Source organism: Mercurialis annua, linkage group LG6 (assembly GCF_937616625.2).
Source record: "Mercurialis annua linkage group LG6, ddMerAnnu1.2, whole genome shotgun sequence".
Lineage (NCBI taxonomy): Eukaryota > Viridiplantae > Streptophyta > Magnoliopsida > Malpighiales > Euphorbiaceae > Mercurialis > Mercurialis annua.
The window spans coordinates 40,402,860-40,424,934 of record NC_065575.1 but is presented as its reverse complement, the minus strand read 5'-3'; the positions used below and the strand labels follow the sequence as shown (position 1 = coordinate 40,424,934).

At 32.6% G+C, this 22,075-nt stretch overlaps 3 protein-coding genes across 6 annotated transcripts; 2 read left to right on the top strand and 1 right to left on the bottom strand.

Annotated features, from left to right (window-relative positions):
• Positions 1–1,713: 1,713 nt before the first annotated feature.
• Positions 1,714–4,452, top strand: LOC126653480 (ferritin-like catalase Nec2). Its single transcript, XM_050347381.1, has 3 exons — positions 1,714–2,048; positions 2,794–3,019; positions 3,931–4,452. Exons 1-3 carry the CDS (start codon positions 1,732–1,734, stop codon positions 4,312–4,314), a joined length of 927 nt encoding a protein of 308 aa, XP_050203338.1. The 5' UTR covers positions 1,714–1,731; the 3' UTR covers positions 4,315–4,452.
• A 5,615-nt stretch (positions 4,453–10,067) lies between these two features.
• Positions 10,068–16,766, bottom strand: LOC126687245 (putative indole-3-acetic acid-amido synthetase GH3.9). Of its 4 annotated transcripts, none has more exons than XM_050381726.1 (6): positions 16,646–16,766; positions 14,255–14,453; positions 12,576–12,853; positions 12,368–12,469; positions 11,015–11,835; positions 10,068–10,828 (listed from the first exon to the last, which is right to left on the bottom strand). In XM_050381726.1, the coding sequence occupies exons 3-6, from the start codon at positions 12,689–12,691 to the stop codon at positions 10,251–10,253; spliced, it is 1,617 nt and encodes a 538-aa protein (XP_050237683.1). In that variant the 5' UTR covers positions 12,692–12,853; positions 14,255–14,453; positions 16,646–16,766; the 3' UTR covers positions 10,068–10,250. The 4 variants fall into 4 exon arrangements, with proteins under 4 accessions (XP_050237683.1, XP_050237685.1, XP_050237684.1 ...); XM_050381728.1 differs by having other exon boundaries at positions 12,576–12,850; XM_050381727.2 differs by lacking the exon at positions 16,646–16,766 and adding an exon at positions 16,043–16,119.
• Positions 16,767–17,244: 478 nt separating this feature from the next.
• LOC126688074 (protein LOW PSII ACCUMULATION 1, chloroplastic) lies at positions 17,245–20,682 on the top strand. The gene is made up of 9 exons (XM_050382647.2): positions 17,245–17,534; positions 17,705–17,808; positions 18,338–18,473; positions 18,693–18,924; positions 19,114–19,271; positions 19,607–19,795; positions 19,912–20,012; positions 20,240–20,336; positions 20,425–20,682. The coding sequence occupies exons 1-9, from the start codon at positions 17,280–17,282 to the stop codon at positions 20,497–20,499; spliced, it is 1,347 nt and encodes a 448-aa protein (XP_050238604.1). The 5' UTR covers positions 17,245–17,279; the 3' UTR covers positions 20,500–20,682.
• The last annotated feature ends 1,393 nt before the right edge of the window (positions 20,683–22,075 follow it).

Below are 22,075 nucleotides of genomic sequence, written 5' to 3'. Positions count from 1 at the left end.
TGTAGTTCACAAAAAGTTTAGTGTTCTTTTCGTAACAATAGAAATATTTTTGTAATAAAAGGTATAGTTCAGTGACCACTTTGTAAGAAAATTGTCTTTAGTGACCTTTTTGAAATTTTCTGAGACTTGAGTGACCCAGAGAGTTTAATATCCGTAAAATAATCCTTTGTTATTTTTTTTTTTCAAAGATAGAGTACGACTCTTAGAGTCTCAGTTTGTTAGTTGTTAGTTACGGAGATAGGAATCGAACCCATGACCTCTTGATGTATTTGGAGACGCCTTAACCATCTAGGCTAGGCCCACACTGGCATCATTTGTTATATGGTCTCCCAACAAATAATATATCAAATGACTATGATATAGCAAACTTAAAAAATAAATGAAAAATGAATCTAATTAAGACATCATTTTCTAAAAAAATAAAAATAGAAGAGAACAAATTCAAGAAAATTAGTTCAAAGAGATCATCTTTTGCCTGTTTCAGTATTTTGACTCTTGGCTTATGCAGTGCAAAACGCAAATGGTAGTAAGAAGAAAAGAAAAAGAAAATTTTACTTTATGGGATATATGTTATTTACTTCTTTATATATTTGGGGAATTACTTGCTCCATCAAATGGCACCAACCTTGATCTAAAGCACAACTAAAATCCTATAGACGCTATCTTCAGATTAATCTTTTAAAAGCCTAATACATTTTTCCTTTTGCCAAAATAGAAATTTATATCAATATATCAAAAAATACAACAATGAGTTTCTTATTTTTATCATAATGTTACAACAATTAGTTTTTAAGTCACGCTAACAGCCAATAAAAAATTATCTAAGAATTTCTTAACCACTTCATATACTGTTCAAGTGCATATTCAGTACTTAACATGTGAAAAGAAATTAGAATTGAAGAACGATGATAATCGATTCAGATGCAGTTGACGATCCAGTGTTGTCTTGTGCTGCAGACCTCACACTTCAAACAATCTCTTTGGATGGACGAGTACTTTACATAATTCTAATTGAAAAATAATAAGAATGGTTTAAAGTCCCGAAATTGTATAGAACATATAAATCATATATACGGTCATTGAAATTAAAGACTACGTCAAAGTTAATTTTGATCAGATGAGGCAGTGTTGGCCTCCGTTACTGTAATTTCCGATGATAACATATTATATATCACACCATTAATTAGCTGAAAACTAAAATCAAAATGTTAGCTGTGTGTACTTATCAAGTGTTCTATATATAAAAGAATGCGTAAATGAGGCGTCTATTGTAATTCTGCACAAAACAAACAATGCATATGGAAGTGGTTGCTTGATCATCCAAAATGTGGATAAATTGAAGGGCATGCTTAATTATTCCCTATGCAATTTATTTCCATCTACCTCTAAGTTAGGATATTAATGATAAAAAATAAATAATGATTAAGTATTCTAATGTTGCAAACAATTATGAATTTATTACATAAATAACGCGAAACAACCGTTTGCATGTAACAATCACTCGGTTTTCATTTACTAGTTAAGAATAGTTCAACTGATAATTGATTTCCAAATTGATTAGATAACTTCAATAACAATATTGTATTCGTAAGATGCACTCAAAAGTCAATCAATTTAATATTTTTGGCTCTTTCAGTCGGATGGTACTGTATAATGTAATTATATGTATAAATATACCTACCTCCCCATGCACGTACCACTCCATTGCATTGCTCTGACTTAATAGCGAAAATGGATTATAAATACTGTTTATTCTTTACCTTTGTTAATCTTGTTGTTTTGGCTTCTGCTTTTTCAAAAGGTTCTGATCGGAATTGCGGACCGCCGATCAAGGCCAACGACAAGGATCGGCTTCAGTTTGCTCTCAACTTGGAATACTTGGAAGCGGAATTCTTCTGCTACGGTTCGCTTGGCCATGGGATTGATTTTATTGAACCCGGTTTATCCCACGGTGGCCCTCCTCCAATTGGTGCTCAAAAGGCCAATCTTAATCCTCTTGTTTGTAAATCCATGGAGGAGTTTTGTTATCAAGAAATTGGACATGTCAGGTAATTAAGATTTTTATTTTTTAACTCATTAAAAGCAAATTTTAAACAATTAGGTTTTCTCTTAATTTTAAACAATTCAATGTTTTTTCTTCTGATTTTTGGATATTAAATAACTAAACATTTATATTTTAATTAAATAAAATTAAGACATTTATGGAAAAAATCAATTTTCAATTTTCAGAAAAAAATTAAAATAATTTTGATTATAGGGTTATTAATTTGGGGGTTGCCGTACTTTCCCTTTTCTGCAGTTTGGTTACCGAACTTCATAATATTATATATTGGTTACCGTGCTATGTTTTTATAGTGATTCCGACAAGTTTTTAAATGAATTTTTGCCAATTTATACTTACGTAGCATCAAACATATTTTTAATATTTTACAGGAAAATTGAGCCCACGACCTAGCAGATTGCTCTCAACCGCTTATATCATTTAAACTATAATTTATTGGTCAAACATTTTAAAATTAGAAGAGTGGAAAAAATATAAAAAAAAATATGAAGTGTTTTCTGATTAAGTGAGAATGAAAAAAGCTAAAACACAAACCAATTGTCACACACACATAAATTAACTTAATTTTATTAAAAACATGTTGGAGTCATTTAAAATATAATACGGTAATCAATTTGTAACGTTTTAAATCGACAATTAAACTATAGAAAGGGAAAAGTAGAGTAATTCCATAATCAAATACTCTTTTATTATAGGTAAGAGTTGGTTTTATTTCTTTGATTATTTTGCAGGTCTATTTGGAGAACGGTTGGTGGATTTCCAAGGCCTCTATATGATCTAAGGGCTGAAAATTTCGCAAATTTTTTTGATGAGGCACTAGAAATGAAATTGGATCCTCCATTTGACCCTTACGCCACCACAAGCCACTATCTATTAGCAGCTTATCTTCTGCCTTACGTAGGTCTGGTAGGCTATGTTGGTACCATTCCACAACTATACAACTACACTACTAAAAGAGTAAGTATTATAACTTAATTAATACACCAAATTAAACTTAATTGGAAAATTTAATACTATTTATGTCAAAACTTTTCTAAATGTGTTATTTTAGACATTTTTCAATCACCAGATAACTGATAAAACGAAAAATTAATTTTCAATTATATTGACTACTGTTAGGAATAATTAATATAAATATAAAACTTAGTTATTGCGATCCGAAAACAGTTAAAAGTACTTCTTTGATACTAAAAAAACAAAGAAATGAAAGTTTACACATTTGAATATAGTAGATTAAGGAAAGATTAGACACCAATGACATAACTTCTTCAAATAGTTATAGCCATAAAATACTCAGATTCTATTATCTGTACTGCATAATTTATGTAGTACAGATAATAGAATCTGAGTATTTTTAGTCACTGCTCGATCACGAGACTATTAAAAAGACCAAAATTAATTGTCATTTTTTTTGGTTAATATTAAAACAATCACAAACTTTACACGTTTTCTCATTTTAATCACGAAGTTTAAATTTTCTCATTTTCATACATAAACTACCACTTTTTCCCAAATTCATACACGGTGCTGAGGTGGCACTCATTCATTGGTGTAAAATGACCTCAACCTCAACGAATTATATCAATGGAGCCGTGACACCTCAGCACCGTGCTTGAATTTGAAAAAAAGTGGCAGTTCGTGCATGAAAATGAAAAAATTTAAAGTGCATGATTAAAATGAGAAAACGTGTAAAGTTCGTGAATTTTTATGACATTACCCCCTTTTTTTTTTTACTAAAACGCATGAATTTAACTAAAAATGAAATTTATTTTTATCTTTTAGCACACAGATGATAGAAAAATGACCAATCTTCGACTTTTGGTGTTATTTTTCACAATTTATATTTCCAATCTGTGTTTTCTTTGTAGCTGGCTGCATCATTGCTGGGCGTTGAGGCAGGGCAAGATGCAGTAATAAGAACAATGCTATACGAGAAAGCTGGTGAAAAAGTGGAGCCTTACGACATAACAGTTGCGGAGTTTACAAACGCCTTATCAAGGCGACGGAATGAGCTTGCGATGTGTGGAATTAAAGATGAAGGTGTGATTGTTCCTAAAGAACTGGGAGCTGAGAATAGAACAAACAGTAATATATTATCAGCTGATCCAAACTCACTGTCGTATGCTCGTACGCCACCTGAGATCTTAAGTATAATGCATGCTACCGGGAATTATAGCCAGCCCGGCGGTTTTTTTCCTAAAGGTGCAAATGGAAGGATTGCAAAGTCGCTTCTGTTCAAGTTCAAAGGATAATGAATTTTTGTTTATGAATCAGAAATATGCTATACGAGTGTGGTTATCCGAAATAAAGATAATGTGTTCATGCCTTCGTATTAAAAATAAAGTGAGAATATCCATTCATTAATATCTAATGATGTATAATTTTCATAAATGCTAGGCTAATAATCACCGGCGGTCCTCGACTTTTACCCTAACCTTTCGTAAACCCCTCAACCTTTCAAAAGCTTCCCTAAACCCCCCAACCTTTGTGGCGGCGCCATTCACGGCCCTTATAGACGAAACTACCCTTTTGGTTTTGGCGGCTGTCCTTTTTTTTGGAAAAAACCAAATAGTGGCGCCACATGTTAATTGACACGTCATTTAATGTCAAAACAAAATTGAAACACCCAAAATACCCCCTAAAAATTTAAACCAAATCAAATTTACTTAATCAAACCCAACCCACGGTCAATCCGCCCGCCAACCCGAACCACTCACCGCACCCGCCGCCGACCACCACCCGCCGCCCGCCGCCGACCCATCGGAATCTGCTCTTGGAGAGCAGATCTGAATCTGTTCTCCAAGAACAGATTCAGATCTGTTCTTGGAGAACAGATTCAGATCTGTTCTCCAAGAACAGATGTGCAGAAGACGAGCAGCAGCTCGTCTTCTCAGAGAAGACGAGCTGCTGCTCGTCTTCTGAAAAACGGAGAAGACGAGCTGCTGCTCGTCTTCTCACAACCGGAGAAGACGAGCAGCAGCTCGTCTTCCCCTGAGAAGACGGTCGTCTTCTCAGGTGAGAAGACGACGAGCTTGGTCGTTTTCTCACCTGAGAAGATGACCGGAGGCGGGTTCGGTTGTGGCGGTTCGGTTTCAATAATTCAGTGGTTTGAATGGGTTGATTTGCTTTGATTTTTTATTTTTGTTTTAATTAAATTTTAATAGTTGTAAGGGTGTTTTGGGTTTTTCAATTTTTTTTAGATATTTTGCCACATGTCAGATGACACGTGGCGCCGTCTTTTTTTTTTTTTTAGAATTGTAGCCGCAAAAAAAAGACGGCGCTTAGGGGTATTTTCGTCCATAAGGACCGTGAATGAGCGCCGCCATAAAGGTTGGGGGGTTTAGGGAAGCTTTTGAAAGGTTCGGGGGTTTACGGAAGTTTAGAGCAAAGGTCGAGGACCGTCGTTTATGGTGTGTAAAGATTCGAACTCGGGGCTTCACTACTTCTCACAAATGTTTGAATATCAATCAGATCAATGCGAGTGTGGATTTTAACTTAAACAATTAAAGCGTCTCCAAGTATATTTGGAGGTTGTGATTTCAAACCCTGCCTCTATAACTAACAATTTAATGGAGTGAGACTTTAATACTTGGAATCCTATCTATGTCCAAAAAAAAAAACAGATTGATAAATAAAGTGAGGATAGAAAATACCAATATTTCATGCACAGTGTTATCCTAAAAAAAAAATTATATGTAATTATATTAGTTTTAAAAAGTCATTACTATTACGCCTTCAATTTCGGTAACTATTTTCTACGTGAAGTTTGATCAGATTCATTATCTATTCCTTCCGTCATGTAAGTTCTTTAGTTGATCTGGTTCTGGTTGAAATATTAAGTTTAATTAAACTTCAACTTTTTTTATAAAATCATTAAAAATTCAATAAATGTCAAAAATAATTTATAATTATTAGTAAACTATAAGAATTTATAACTATTTTTTAATTTTATTTATAATAATTTTAATGATAGTCTCTCTTAAAAAAAATTGAATTTATTGAAAATTAATAAAATTTAATATGTTTAGATTCAAAAATAATATAAATTTCAATGTATTTCTACTTAGTTTAATTTGATTTAAAACGGAATTGTACTTTGTACTAATATTTTAATTTTAAAAGTAAACCAAATTAAAATATATTAAATGTGATTCTTTCTAATTTAAATTCAACGTTGACTTTTTTATCAAAGAAAAATATAAAATGTAAAATATATTATTGTTTAATAAATTATTTTAAAATTTATTGATCTTTTTTATAATAATTTTAGGAATTTTATTGAAAGAAAAATAAATTCATGGGTTAAATTGAACTTAATCTCTAACCATTGACGACCCTTTTGAATAAGTCAACTAATTAAGGGGAAATAATAAATTTGAACTAACAATTGACTTTTTAAAAGTGATGAAGATAGTAATATATCGGATCTAAACCGATGAATAGTAATTATTTTAATTTTTATCTGCATGCTATATATAAATATTATTTATTTGATTTTTAAATTTATTGTTAGTATTTTTGTAAAACTATTAATATAATTTGATATGTTTATAATTATTATTTCTTTAGAATATAATTTAATGGCTTATTCATTTAAAAACATTTCACCTTTTTGATTTTTTTTTATTTATGGCCTCATCTTTAAAAAAATTTAATTTTGGCACACTTTTCAATTTTCAATTTTAATTATAGTCATTTGTTTAAATTGGAGTGGAAATTTTTTTAAATACATCCTTCATATTTAAAAGTTTTTATGATAAAAATACAAAATAAAATAATATGAAGTAATATAAAAAATATTTTAAACTTTTTCTCATTCTAATTTGAACAAATAGGTACAATTGAAACTAACAATTGAGAAATGGACTAAAAGAATCTTAAAAGGTGAGACTATAATAAAAATAAAAAGGATGAAATACTTTTTGATGATTAAACCTAATTTAAAACATTTTATAATTATTTTAATAGTTCTAGTATTAGTATAATATTTTAATTATGTTAATAATTAATCATAGAAATTGTTATACTTTTCATTTTTTAATTTAAAAAAATGACTTAATCACTAAAAGTATCTCATCTCTTTGAATTTTTTTAATTTATATTTCATACTTTTAAGATCGTCAATTTTACCTTATTTTTTAATTCTCAATTTCTATTATACTAATTTTTCAATTTAGAGTTTTTCCACTTTAAAAAAAATATAAATATGTCATTCATATTTGACGTGTAGTCTAGATTTTTAGTACTTTTTAATATGTTAAGGACTTATTTAGACTACGTGTCAAATATATAGGACATATTTGAACTTTTTCCAAGATAAAAAAATCCAATTTTAAGAAATGAGTATAATTGAAACAGATAATTGGAAAATGGCATATAATAAAAGATTTTGAAAGTTCAGAACATAAATAAAAAAATCGAAAAAGTGAGTATTTCGGACGATTAGGACTTAAAAAATTATGTATGTATAGAGAAAAAGACTACAAAAATGTAAAACTTAGCACTTTTAGATATCTTCTGCCCTCCACACATATTCACTTTAACTTTTATGGCACAGATAGATTTTTTTAAGGTGTTCTTTTAAACTTCTTTTTTGTGCTTTTATTCTGAACTTCCCCAGTTTCAAACTGATGAAGTTGAAGGTCAAGAAATTGATAATAATAATGATGATCAACTTATGACATTTAAAAAATAAAAAAATTATTAACACTTATTTGAATAATTTTAAAGTTGAAAGACTTTTTTATATTTTTTTCAAATAGAAAAAATATGATATAATTATTCTATTTAATTGTTTTTAATATTTTCATTCTTAGATAAATTAAATCGTTAATTGGTGAAACATGAACACCCAAAAAAAGGTCCAAATGTTTTTTTTTCCAGCGTCAAGGTATGTAAACGGGAAAAAAATTTCAACTTGGATTGTTTCTAAGTAATTAGGCCTATAAAATCAAATGTATTCGTCATCATTTATGATAAAATCAATAATTTTGTAGGGATAAAAGAAATATAAAAAGTTAATGATTCATTAGTGATACTAAATATATGAACTAATGATACAAAATCATTTTAATAAAAAAAATTAAGGAAAAATAACAATTGCGCAGGGACAAGGAGTGGCTAAGCTACTATTGAAAATGGTGGTTAATTTTTAATATATATTAATTACTTTATTTTAAAAAAAATTAAATTTTTAAATTTATCCTTTTAAAATTAGAGCAAATTACTCTACAACCCTCTACATATATCATAATTCACATTTTAGTCCCTTTTATTTGAAAATTAAACGATCACATTTTTGTTTTCGTCAACGATTTAGTCTTTCTGTTCATTTTTTTGTGTTAGTCAACCAAGTTAAAGGACTAAATTAAAAAAACAATTTGGTCCTCTACTTTTATTTTTTGTCTATAATTTTGTCCTTTAAGTTTAAAATTAATTTATCACTAAATCTTTTAACTTGATTGAATAACATTAAAAATAGACATAGGGATTAAATTATTGTCAAAATTAAAAATGAAGAAGTAAATTTTTTGATATTTAAATAAGAAAGTGAGAAGTGTGAATTATAATGTGAGGGCTTTAAAAGAATTTGCTCCTAAAATTATTCATGGGTAGGGGATGACTAAAGTTTGAAAAAGAAATGTCCTGAAAAATGCATGAGGCAGTTGGGCACGCTTGAACATGGCTCCAGTGAGTGCTGCATAGCTTATTATAATTTGGTCGTTGACTGAGCCAAATGTTTAAAATGGGTGCCGGTCCGGCAGTTGATCAAAAGTTTATGGATAAAAAAGTTTTTATTGATTGGGGTTGTCTTACAGAAAGTGGTTCAGTTAATATGGGTGACTACGGACTCTGCCTGGCAATTCGTGTCTGCAAGTTATAAACGGATTACATCCGTTTAAACACAAACATTATTACTCTAAACACAAACACGACATGATTATTAATCAGATTTCATATACAAAATTCAAATACAACACGAATATTACATGACATGACACGATACGTATAAATATGTTTATGTAAACGTGTTAATGAATTAACCCGTTTAAAATGATACGTTTAAACTCATTTAATTATTTAAATATAATTTAAATTTATTTAACATAATACTAAAAGAATTATTATTATATTTTAAGATAAATATTATTTTAATTATATATAATATAAAAAATTTAAGTTAAACTAAGAATTTAATAAAATTTAAATTATAAAAATAAATTATATTTAATTAAAACTAGGTAACCGTGTTTAAAAATGTTTAACTGGGTTAAGCGTGTATAACCCATTTAGACACAAAACTAATCGTGTCATAAACGGGTTGACCTATTTATGATCCAAACTCATTTACATCAAATCCAAACTCATTGTCATATTATTTAATCGTGTCATGTATAAAATTGTCAGGTATAGGTGAGCATTTGTTCATTCGTTTTCAAAACTGAACTAATTGATCGATTGTATAAAATCAAACTAACCAAATATTAATCAAAACCGAATTGAACAAAAAAATAAAATAAAATTCAAAACCGAACCAAACCAATTAAGTCGACAATTCGGTTGGTTCGGTTAAACCTGGAAAAAAGACAAGTAATAATAAAAAAAATGAAAAGAAATATTTGAATAATTTATCCGGTCTGATTAATTTGAATAAATTAAATCTTAAAAAGAACCAATAAACAAAAATTGAAACTTTTAAATATTAAAACTGAACCGACCAAATTCAAATTTTCACCAAACTGAACCAACCGAAAGTCATCGGTTCGGTCGGCCAGACATTTTGCTCATCCCTACATGTTGTCCTAATCCTAAAGCTACAAAAACAATAGATGATGATTGATGAAAAGCATATCATATCAAATCATATAATTGCCTAATATTCGTTCTTTTATTCTATTTCCTCACATTTTACTTGTTTTTTTTTTCATATTTCAATCCTGTGGCTAGTGTTTTTCAACAATCATATATAATAATTTCTGATAAGCTGAATCATAAAATATCTGAATACAATAGAATAACTCAGCTATATATCATCCATTAACCTTTACTTTTACTACATAATTTGTGTTAGATCTGGTTCCATACACTTCCAATCTTATTAATCATAAGCTTCCAACAAAGTTGGACTATGACAGTCCTAGCAAATTAGAAGATTCTAATTTGCCCTTAATTTCAAATATAGATAGAGTTAAGGGATCCAAGTAGGATCTCTAGGACTGAAAATTGACGCTTTCACATGAGAATTCAGCAGCATAAGCGCCGCGTTCGACTTAATGCACCTCGGCGTTTTATACTGATTGATTGATCCTCCTTGCCGGATGAACAAATCCATCAGTGCCTCAAAAGTGCCACTCTCCACAACACGAATCTCCAGCGGTCCTACAGACTTGTCGTGGGCCCGGCATCGCCTATACGTATAATCTAGTTCTTCTTCCACTGCAATGCAACATTCTTGGAGCACCTCTGCATCAACTGGGGTCGGCTTGTGCTTAAAGGCTGATTCATCTTGTAGGATTTCCCAATAAAATACGTAATGCCCCGGTACAGATGATGTTTCTGCATAGCTAGTGTATTCCACGAGTATCGCATTGTAGGGTTCGAGTAACTTTTTTGCTGTTGAGATGCTTTTGTGTAGATCTTCCTCGTTGGTTTTGTCGTTGTCGACGCTGAGAACCACATTTCTCCTGCAAATGAATCGAAATTGTGGGGCACGATTGTGGAATCCAGTCACTTGAAGCACATCACCGATACGATAACGATAAAGCCCTGCATCATTAATTGAAAGTTTTAGCAATCAGAGGGAGTTTTAGTGGTACCATATCATTGTCCCACAAAAAGCAGATCAGATAAAAGATTTCTGGGACGCATAAAAGCAAACACTTATTGGATTAAACAAGTTTCTTCCGGACAAAAAAAAAAGATTAAAAAATAAATTCAAAGGTTCAAATTTACCAGCAAAGGTAGTGACCACCAACTCATAATAACAGCCATGTCGAACATGAACCAAATCAACAAGCTTATCATTGGACACCTCATCTTCCTCATCGAATTCCATAAACAGTGTTCCATTCTCTCCCAGAGGTATAAACTCAAAATAACACATGTTAGGCATAAGGGTAAATACCACATTAGCAGGATCACTCAAGGGCTTCAGATTGACACCAAAGTAACACTCAGACGATGCATACATGGTAGACACCAAAGGTAACTTGTCACTGTAATACTCAAGAGATGGTATATATTGTGCCATAGAGCCTGTTACTACTGCTTCAATGTACTTAGTCTTAGGCCAGAGGAGACACAAGATACCCTTCCATGACTGGCGGCTGCAAATCTCTTGAATTTCATCTGCGAGCGTAGGATTAGGTGATGATAGAATCGTTGACATACATGAGCGGCATTCAGGATCTGTGATCATGGGGTCTAGACCACCGCTGCGTATATCATTGCACAGGCAAACCCAGTTGCGTTCCAGGAATGAAATGGCTCGAAGCAAAGCTGATGCAAACACAGCCCCTATCCTTAGGACTTGATGACGGTGAACTAGACCGGATAGCAATTGGCAATACATGCTCTGATCACTATCTTTGCATAATATGGCTTGATCTGGGCTAGTGAAATCATTGAATGAGTCACGTGTTCGGCACTTGAAGTGCTTACTCTTGTAGTAACTAGTTAGCACAGTTCGAGCTGGTATGCCGCAAGGGGTGGACATTTCTGCCTTGACAAAGTTCAGGAGCATGGCCTTACCTTCATCCAAACCAGAGATGTACCTGAAAATAATATAACAATAACCTCACAGAATCAGCTTAAATGGACCACTAGACTTTTTATAGCACATTTTTGCTCATAAGATAAGAAATGATGCTGGTGCCTATTCATGTAAAGTTTGCAATCAAAATAACTAGAGTCGGCTTCTTTGCTAGCTATTAACTTTCCGTATATGCTACCAGCAACTGCATGAGTATTGAAAAAGTTCAAATCCCTATACTTGGCAAATGCAAAAGTAATGCACCCCATTAGTTATTACGTTGTTTGTTATACTCTTGCTATCAAGAAGAGTTAACCTCTAATAACTTCTACCCACTATTGCATGGTATCCATACTCTCCAATTTCAAGTCCATATATTCATACAAGTAAATTAATTATTCCCGAAGCAAGAAAGAATGGACTAGGGAGATTAAATATAGATGTATTGGTGCAACTGATATACACAGGTGTTGAAAAATCTAGAAATAAAATTAGGATCCATATATATAACTAAATGCAGATGTGGTGTAGAATATATAGGAGATGCAACTAACTTGTTCATGATTGGCATGATGAGATTATATATAAAAGTGCGGCGGTCTAGATCTTCATTTATTGACGGCATTAACTTAGGCTCTCCAGCAGAAGTCCCTGAACTGCAAATGTAGGAAGACAAGTTAAAAACATTACATGGAATTTTTTTTTAGTATATCCAAGCCATGGAAAAGAATTTCAAGTAGTAAGATTTGTACAGAGAGAGACCTGCATAACATCTCTGTTATAGGATGACCAGTAATAAGGGAGGAGTCTTCTCCATTAGCAATTCTTTGGATATAGGGAAACATATCCTTGTAAGTTGTGACAGGTACACGATACATAAATTCTTTTACATCGTTTGATCCCTTAAGATACTTGCTCAAATACTCAGTTTGCCCATTTTGGATTAAGATCTCTTTCAATATGCTTTCCTGAACTTCATCAGCGCCTTCTGTAAGCTTCTCAATCTCCTTCAGTGCAGCCTCACCTTTGTACTCCAACTTCTTTCCATCCATGTTAAACACAGGAATTAATGTGCAGGAAGTAGAACAAGGAAAGGGTATATATAACAAAATGAGCTATGCATATGCTTAGTGTATATGTTCTTTTTTTTTTATCGTCATCATTTCAAGTTGATTGCTAAAAATAATTCGGACAGATTCCATCTATGATGTGGTCCCTCACTAGCTTTACATGGCATTAGAACTAGTTTAGAGTACGGTGTACGATGACACTGATATTTGTGTATACATATATAATGGATGAAATACGTTTCAACACCCGTTTCATCAAGCTATAAGACATTTGTGACACAACATCGAAAAGCATGGATTTTATTTCCTTTCCTTATTTATCATTAGGAAAACCATAATACCTGGTTAACCCACGATTTCCTGTAAGCATCATGCATGTTAATATCATACCACAGATTTCATTGGATATTCTGCTTTATATCAGAAGACAATGCGATTTCTTTTATATGAAAATTTCAGACTTTATGAAATCTTCCTAATGATAAACTGTTGTTTAATCAGATTGAGTCACACCTAAGAAAATAATAATATCAGCTAAATTTTATGCCATTGCAACCAGCAGTTCAATAATAAACATGATTCAAGATTATGGCAACCTGTTAGTAAAGGTTTCAATTTCTGTGCACGTATAATTTCGATTCCAGGAAAAGTGAGACCTAATCTAATTTTTTACGATGTTATCTCATCTAGACAAGACGCAGATTACAGCATCTGGTTCCACATATCGTCCACAGATAGCAACTCATTGCTTGTATTTGTATATCATGTCAAGAAAAGCATGAGAAAGCTAAAGAAATCAAATCTTTCTTTAAAGAAATATTTTCATTCCTTCAAAGAAAGAAGAATATGATGCATAAAACACAAAAAAGATAACCTACTTCAGTCCTTTTAATAGGTTCAGTAGATAGAGCACACGATACAAATAAGGTTCATGTATAAAAATGTCATTCAACAACCTCCATTGATAAAAGATTATTCCTAAGCAACATTTTTAAGGAAATATAATGGATTAGGGAAATCTTTAGCCTCCTTTTTGAGAATAAAATTTTATCAAAAGTCTAGCAGTGAAAAAGGATGAAACCATCTCAGCCTTTCAATATGCTTAATCAAAGGGGCCTGCATGGCAGTAAATATCCTTATCCAAATGGATATGTTGCAATGTCATGATAAACATCTTTGGAATATGTACAATTAAACAAGGTTGATGCCCGCCGCGTCTACTGATTATTATCTTTCTTTTATTTTGTTTATTTTTCCTGTTTTCTCAAAAGCGTAGAAGACAGAGTGGGCCTCTGCTGACGCTATTTCTTCTCCACCACAGCTATTTTAGCAGGACAGTAGTGCCAATGTAAAAGAAATCTTTTTCCATACCTGGAAAACTTGTGATATTGCAAGCGAAAGCGAACTTTACTTGCCCTCGTTTTTCCATGACTAGTTAGAACACACCGCGTGCAGTCACTCGAATAATGATGTCCTCCAATACCGTCCATTGAAAGTATTCTCCGTACTAAAAGTGTTACAGCACTCATCAAGCACCTCATAATAGAATCATTTCACATTTCCGTATGTACTGCAAAAAGATTTGTTCATATCAACAATTAGGATATGCCCTCTTTACTTTGATCACCTGCTACTATTAGTTGCATATATGTCATCAGAAGTTTAGAAAAATAGAAGGCAAGCCTGGAAATAAAATATTTAAACAGCATAGGGGAAACCACCCAGGACTAACTTTTTATTTTCTTTCAATCACACATTAAAAATTCGTCGAGCACGATATTATGGACAAGAAAAGACTAAAGAGTACTGCCAAGATGAAAAATTATTTCATAGACTTGATTCATGATGAAACACTCTCACACGAGTGAACTCTGCAATTCAGTGGTGGCAAAATTCTTGTAATAGGGGTCTATGGAGTACTCGGTCTAGGCACAAAATTCTCCAGGACTAACATTTTCTTTACTTTGAATCACACTTATTAAAAAATTCATTGAACACGATTATGAACAAGGAAAAAGTATTTCCAAGATGAAAAGTTATTTCATAAACTTTATTCATGATGAACCACTCTCACACGAGTGAACTCTATAATTCAGTGGTGGTGAAATTCTCGTGAGAGGGGTCTATGGAGTACTCGGTCTAGGCATGAAATTCTCCAGCTAAGGATATTGTAAGTACATTTACTAGCAGCATATGATATAATCAAACTGAATCAAACTTGATAGTTCTGGTGTTTACATGCAATACCAATCACCGAAGTACAATAGTCCAATATCGCACTGCTCCCATATAACATCTATGAGGATGGGGTTTTACACGGGTCCATGTGATTAACAGATCAAACACTCAACAACCATATGATGTAAGCCACGGAAAAAAATTTGTTGAATACCAGCACTTAAGACAAGGAAGAAAAATAAAAAGAAAGAGCATTCTTCTAGCACCAAACACAATGGAGGCAGCCTTTTGAACATAGTGAGGTGGAAAAAGAAAAGGTGCCAAATTAGATGTACAACAAACTTTCACATATAAAGTAGGTTTGTTTTCTTTAGGAAGCGTGATGCAATGACATAGACTACTCGTCACTCAATTAATATATCCCACTGGACATGATTTAGCCATGTAGGAGATCACTCAATTCCAGTCACATTCCTGAATCAGACAATGAGATAGACATACAGGAATTGTCTTTTGTACAAAATTTGAATGGCCTTAAAATTTTCACTGTCTTCTTACATTATCTAACTTTGGATGGATTTACCTACAACAAGGACAATTATTCCAGCATAGAGGTAAATTTCTTATTGATCTATAAAGAAGCTAGAGCAACTTAGGCTTTGTTGGTTAACTTTGTAATGTTTCTGTCTCTCTTTTGCTTTTGCTTCTCTTTGCATAAAAACAAAAAGCAAAAGCAATTTAAAGCTAAAGAAATGGACACTTCATTATTCTTCATCAAAAAACAATTTCACTTTTGATTAGCATTTGCAGTTAGAGTTGGGTAAACCAATGTGTTGAATATATAGCAATTCTTAAAGGCAATTATACTACAGTTATGCCCAGCACAACACAAGTTTATGGCTCAAACATCAGTAAATTAATAAATTCACAATTCAAAGAGTAAAAGAAATTTAGAATGGAATGTAAACAAGCCAGACTTACAGTTCAAAAGATATATTTCAGCTCACTGCAACAGGTCTATAAATTTCGATTTGCTATGGTTTATATGACACCTCAAATCCATCATTCATTAAGCGTCTTTTTGGTTTAAATGAATTTCACAATTTTTAAAAAATTCAATTGGATTCCTACAAGATATGTGTATGGTTAAAATGAATTTTCACAATTTAAATTTGCACTTACACTCGAAACACAATATTCAATTTATTTAAAATTAATTTCATATTTACAATTCGAAAAACCAAACACAAAATTTCATTTTCAAATGATTTTCAAAAAGATTTCATTTTTAAAATGAAATGAAATAAATTCTACACTAGAATTGATCCAAACAGACCCTAAGTAAACAGCAATTTGGTGATTTCTAATGTTCATCTTTGTAGACCAATGCTGTGCAGTCTGCACTATAACTGAGTCCATAGAACGCTGCCGTTTTTGTGAAAGAAATGATTATACCAGCCCCAGAGATTAAACCAAAAAGAAAATGATTCAGCTGCTATATAGTTGAAATTGAAATTAAAATATACACACACTAAACTTATAGTGCACGATATACATTGTACATACAAAAATACGTATACTTACATAAATGTGCAACAAAATCTCAGTAAGCGCATGCTGCAGTAAAGAAGGAAGACGCCGGAGATTTTTTTTTTATGACAAAAAAACGCCGGGAAATTTATTTTGAGTTTTAATCCGTGAACGGAAAAGCTTAAACGGGCAAACAGTGTTTGGGTGGGCGTGCATTTTTTTTTTGGACGAAGAAACGGCGTCGTTAAGAAAATACATGAATTTTATAGCGAGTACGGGAGCCAGTAGAAAAAGGATTGAATACATGAGTAGAGGCTTAAATAACAATCTACTCCCTGAACTCTTAGAAGTTACATTTTGTCTCTGACATTTCCCTGTGCTGCTTAATTGGAAAATGATTAATAACAATCTACTCCCTGAACTCTTAGAAGTTATACATTCAGCTGCTGTATAGTTTAATTTTTTATATAGTTTTGATTGAAGGTATAGTATGATAGCAAACACTTTCATCAAACTACGTGATAATTTAGAAATAGAAAATGGACACTAAATAAGAAAATTTGTCTTTGGATCTATTTGATCATTTTCTACAAGCTGAGGAGCAAATTGAAATTTAGAAATAAGATGGAAAAATATTAGTGATATCTAAAACACTGAACTGAAAGAGAGCAACGTGTGAACGAAGCTAATGGCTGTAGCTGCTGTGGCGCTAAACCAGAAACTATTCTGCTTCTCAAATTCAAGAACCAGAACCAGAATAAGAACATCATCGTGTTCATTGTTATTCGACAAAACAAGCTTCTTCACGAATCTTCAAAGAAAGCAAAAGTTCGGTTCAACTTGTTGCTCTTCTTCTTCTTCAACTTCCGAGTCGCCTGAAACTGATACACAGACGGCAGAATCTTGCGTCAATTTAGGTCTTTCCCTCTTCTCCAAAGGACGGGTATGTCACATTTTGCTATATGTGTTCATTTTTCATTCTCACGGATAAATTGATTATGTTAGATTAGTAAATTGAGCTTTTGTCCAATGTTTTTGCTATTGAAATGATTGAATTTGAGGAGTATAGCCTGAAACTGAATATATGTTTTTGTTAACAAATGAAATTTTCAGGTTAAAGATGCTTTAGTCCAGTTTGAAACAGCACTTACTTTAGATCCCACTCCTATTGAGTCCCAAGCAGCTCTCTATAACAAAGCCTGCTGCCATGCTTATCGGTACGGTTTCTATTTCTGATTACTTGCTGGATTCAATTGTTTTATCTTGTTTAATGCAAGATTTTTTCAATTTGCAATGAATTGTTAACATAGTAAGCTGATTAATCGAGTCTTGTAAAAGAAATCCAATGTTTTTGATGATTCATGGCAATTAGATTGCTTGTTGTTTGAGTGTCATCTAATCGATCATGTAATAAGTGAAGTGAATTAGTCATCAATGTGCTATTTACAACTCAACCTCAGGATTTCTACTATAGGAGAGAGCTTTTGATCAGTTAATACTGCTGTTGCCTAAGTGTACTTATTTACTTTACTACTTAAACTGGAAATATAATTCTCAACTAACTTGTATCCCTTTCTATGCAAATTACAACCTCAACAACAAGCTGCTAAAAGACTTTGGTTCCTGCCAAAGTTTTTCTTTTTTCCTTTTTCAGTGTCGATAAATGCATCTCTTAACAATAAATATATCTCTAGCATTTTTCTGCTGAGCTGATTGGCCCTTTATATTGTTCTTATCTTGAGGAAGTGGTGAAGGAAGGAAAGCTGCTGATTGCCTACGTACTGCCTTGCGGGAATATAATCTTAAATTTGCCACCATTTTGAATGATCCTGACTTGGCTTCCTTCAGAGCGTTGCCTGAGTTCAAGGAATTACAAGAAGAGGTTTATGCTCTCTTTTGGCTCTTTCTTATATATGCTTAGCTGCTGTTTTACCTCCATGAAATTATATGCATGTGTACTGTTTTGCTGTTCCACTCCTATAATTATCATTCCATCACAGCTGTTGAATTCAAGGGCAACGGGTAGTGGTTTCCGTCAACTCTTGGAAATCAAGGGTAGAAAGCTTTAAGTCTCATTCTCATAATAGTGTTATGCTTACAGGCTAAGCTAGGAGGGGAAGATATAGGCTATGGTTTCCGTAGGGATCTCAAACTTATTAGTGAGGTTCAAGCACCATTTCGTGGGGTTAGAAGATTCTTTTATGTTGCATTTTCTGCAGCTGCTGGAATTTCATTGTTCTTAACAATTCCAAGACTCATTCTTGCAATTAAAGGCGGGGATGGTGCTCCAGATCTTTGGAATACTGCTGGAAATACTGCCATAAATATTGGAGGTATGTACTGGAATTGTTCTCTGCTGCATAAAGTAAAACAAGTTGTATTTGACGTATTTAGTCATCTGTGGGCTGCTAGTATTTGCAATTAATTTCTGCTTTCTCATTTGTGCACTAAATATGATTATTGGCAGAGGCTTTTTGGCTTGCTTCTTAAAATGACTAAGGTTTTGAATCAGCAATCCACAGGCATCATTGTTCTTGTGGCCTTATTTATCTGGGACAATAAGAAAGAGGAGGAACAAATTGCACAGATAACCAGAGATGAAACTCTATCAAGGCTGCCTTTGCGCCTTTCTACTAATCGGATAGTTGAGCTTGTGCAGCTTCGGGATACTGCTAGGCCTGTCAGTATAAATAAAAAATTCCTCTCCTTTTCAAGTTATTCGTATCACGAATTCCTTGTCTTGCAATTGTTAAATGACGCATTAATATTGCCTTGCCTGCATTACTGAATCAAAGTATTACCATAATTCATAAACATGAAGTTCTAATTATTTTAGTGCAGAACTTTTTGTTTTGGTTAACTCAGTTAGCAGAAATTAAGGAACAAGAAACGCTATAATGAAATAGGTTTTATCAATAAGCTAACTAACTTCTGTGGCATTATGAAGCAACTCATCATGTTTGAGGTCACTGGAAAGACTATCTATTTAGTACACTAATTATGGACTGGAATTAGGTAATTTTAGCAGGGAAAAAGGAGACTGTTTCCTTGGCTATGCGGAAGGCGGAGAGATTCCGAACAGACCTCCTCAATCGTGGTGTTCTTTTAGTTCCTGTTATCTTGGGTTCAGGTAGAGAACCAGAAATGCAGAAGAAAGGCTTTGGTGTTTCTGAAAAGGCAGCTGCTGCTCTTCCGTCTCTAGGGGTAACACGCAGAGTTCCCAACTATGTGTTTCTCTTAATATTAAGCCTCACATCTTGATAGGATTTGTAGAAAGTTTTATTCCGGTCTTTGACATTAGATATTATGACACATGGCAGGAAGACTTTGACAAACGAACGCAGTCTGTTACTGCAAAATCAAAGTTGAAAGCTGAAGTTCGCTTTAAAGCAGAGGTTGTATCTCCAGCTGAATGGGAAAGGTGGGTTTCTACTCGGTTTTTCTTTTTCTTTTTTTACCTAAGCTTTCAAATTCACTACGAAAACTTTAGTGGTAACTGTAACTTATTCATTCTATAACCTCATGCTATTAAGTTGCACTATAATATTTTCTCTGGTAATCCATTATAATCACAAAGCTGTCAGTGGCTGATTATTGGTTGTCTTGTTGTAGTGCTATCTAGCTGATAAAGTTTTGAAACTTATATAGGTGGATAAGAGATCAACAAAAGTCTGAAGGAGTTACTCCTGGGGAAGATGTCTACATAATACTGCGTCTTGATGGTCGAGTTCGAAGATCAGGAAGAGTAAGTACAAAAATGTAAAATTTATCAACATTACTGCCTAGGTTAAAATGCCGAAATTTCATCAAGACTAATATATCTATCGCTGCAGGGCATCCCGGACTGGGAAGAAATTGCAAGAGAGCTGCCCCCAATGGAAGCATTGTTAAGTAAGCTGGAAAGATAGAACTTCTTGCTACTGTTCTGCCTATTCTATTAGTAATCGATCCTGTAAATTTTTTACCTCGCAAATATCAAGAGAGAAGATCTTCTGGACACTCTGTTTATGCAGTTGTCTGGTATAAGCTCAGTTTTAAGTCATGATGTCCCAAAACGCCACGCTGACGTGCTTTCTCAAACCTTTCTTTTGGATTCTTGTATATTTACTAGGGGTGGCACAGTGGGTTGACAAGTAGTGTTCGTGTCCATCCTATTGATGCGATTAGGAGCAATACAAACGCCACACAAAAATTAAACATATTATACATATTAACACCCGTATAATTCGTTTAATATATTGGGTCAATTATGGATCATACTACTAATACGTTTCGTTTAATTTGCTTTTTTTCTTTTTTATAAATGAGTTGAATATGGATAAACACTAATATGATATGTTTAATTCATTTATTTAAATGTGCCCTAGCAACATAACACAATTGGTATTATGTTAAATATGTTGACACGACATGACATTTTCAGTCATATCATAATTGGTGTGCAAATCAATGTGCCGCGTGCGCTAAGTCGTATCATAAATGGATTGAACATGAGCACATTTAACCATAATTTAAACTTTTACTTTTTTAGTGCTGGGTGAATCGTGCACCGATCCATTTTGACACGCCTATTCCATTCTTGAATATGTCGAGCTCGATTGCGATTTGATCAATTACCACATTTTTAAAAAAATGAAAGGGGATTGCTTGTTAGTTACTTAGGATCCAAGAAAGAAGGTGCAGTGGCCAATGAGGATGAGATCTAAAGGAAGTTGGTCTTGGAAGACTATACACCTTTATCAAAAGCATAAATTCACAAAATTTCACATTTTCTTAAGCTTAGATAACGGCAATGGATATTGACTTCTTGCGATCCGAGCTTCTAATGGATCCTATATTTGGCATTTACTCTTCACTACAATACAATCTTTTATTTTATTTAAAATACCATTTTTCTTTGTTTGGTTGCATTTTCATCTTCTGATTATCGCATATTTATTTTGTCTTGTGGTAGGTTTTGAACAGGTCATTAAAAATCCAAACCTTTCTTGAAAGCAATTGGCATGAGTTGAAGTTTGAATAAAAAATAAAATAAATTCATCATATTATTAAATTAATCCTTTTACTTCCATAATTGCATTGAAATAATTTATTTTCTGATTACCAAAACCTGTATTATCACAATGTTCCGTTGAATAAGACAACTAAGCTGCAATTTGAAGGTTGTTGGACAAAACCTTAGTTTTCTTATCTAATACTAATGAATTTTTAAAAATTGAATTCTAACACGGTAAAGATATTTCTTCCATCCCATAAATATAAAATTTGTTGACATTTTTTGAATTGTGCATGAATTAAGAGATATATTATTAATGCTATATACTATTTCTATATAGTTTCTAAAATTACCCCAACACTAATTCTAATCAGTAAAAATTAATAATCAAAAGTTCAAATGCATCTTAAAAGTTTACATATTTCAATATATGTCACTTGAACCAACATTCTAAAAACTCATTGAGTTTTCACACTATTATCTGTTTG

Excerpts from the sequence above, each read along its gene's own strand:
- LOC126688074 (XM_050382647.2), top strand. The coding sequence starts at position 17,280 with ATGGCTGTAGCTGCTGTGGCGCTAAACCAGAAACTATTCTGCTTCTCA. Across the intron at positions 17,809-18,337 it reads GCCTGCTGCCATGCTTATCG|TGGTGAAGGAAGGAAAGCTG; the intron begins GTACGGTTTCTA and ends ATCTTGAGGAAG. Across the intron at positions 20,013-20,239 it reads TCTCCAGCTGAATGGGAAAG|GTGGATAAGAGATCAACAAA; the intron begins GTGGGTTTCTAC and ends AAACTTATATAG.
- LOC126687245 (XM_050381725.1), bottom strand. The coding sequence starts at position 12,865 with ATGGATGGAAAGAAGTTGGAGTACAAAGGTGAGGCTGCACTGAAGGAG. Across the intron at positions 11,836-12,367 it reads ATCATGCCAATCATGAACAA|GTACATCTCTGGTTTGGATG; the intron begins GTTAGTTGCATC and ends TATTATTTTCAG. Across the intron at positions 10,829-11,014 it reads GGTGGTCACTACCTTTGCTG|GGCTTTATCGTTATCGTATC; the intron begins GTAAATTTGAAC and ends TTAATGATGCAG.
- LOC126653480 (XM_050347381.1), top strand. The coding sequence starts at position 1,732 with ATGGATTATAAATACTGTTTATTCTTTACCTTTGTTAATCTTGTTGTT. Across the intron at positions 2,049-2,793 it reads CAAGAAATTGGACATGTCAG|GTCTATTTGGAGAACGGTTG; the intron begins GTAATTAAGATT and ends ATTATTTTGCAG. Across the intron at positions 3,020-3,930 it reads ACAACTACACTACTAAAAGA|CTGGCTGCATCATTGCTGGG; the intron begins GTAAGTATTATA and ends TTTTCTTTGTAG.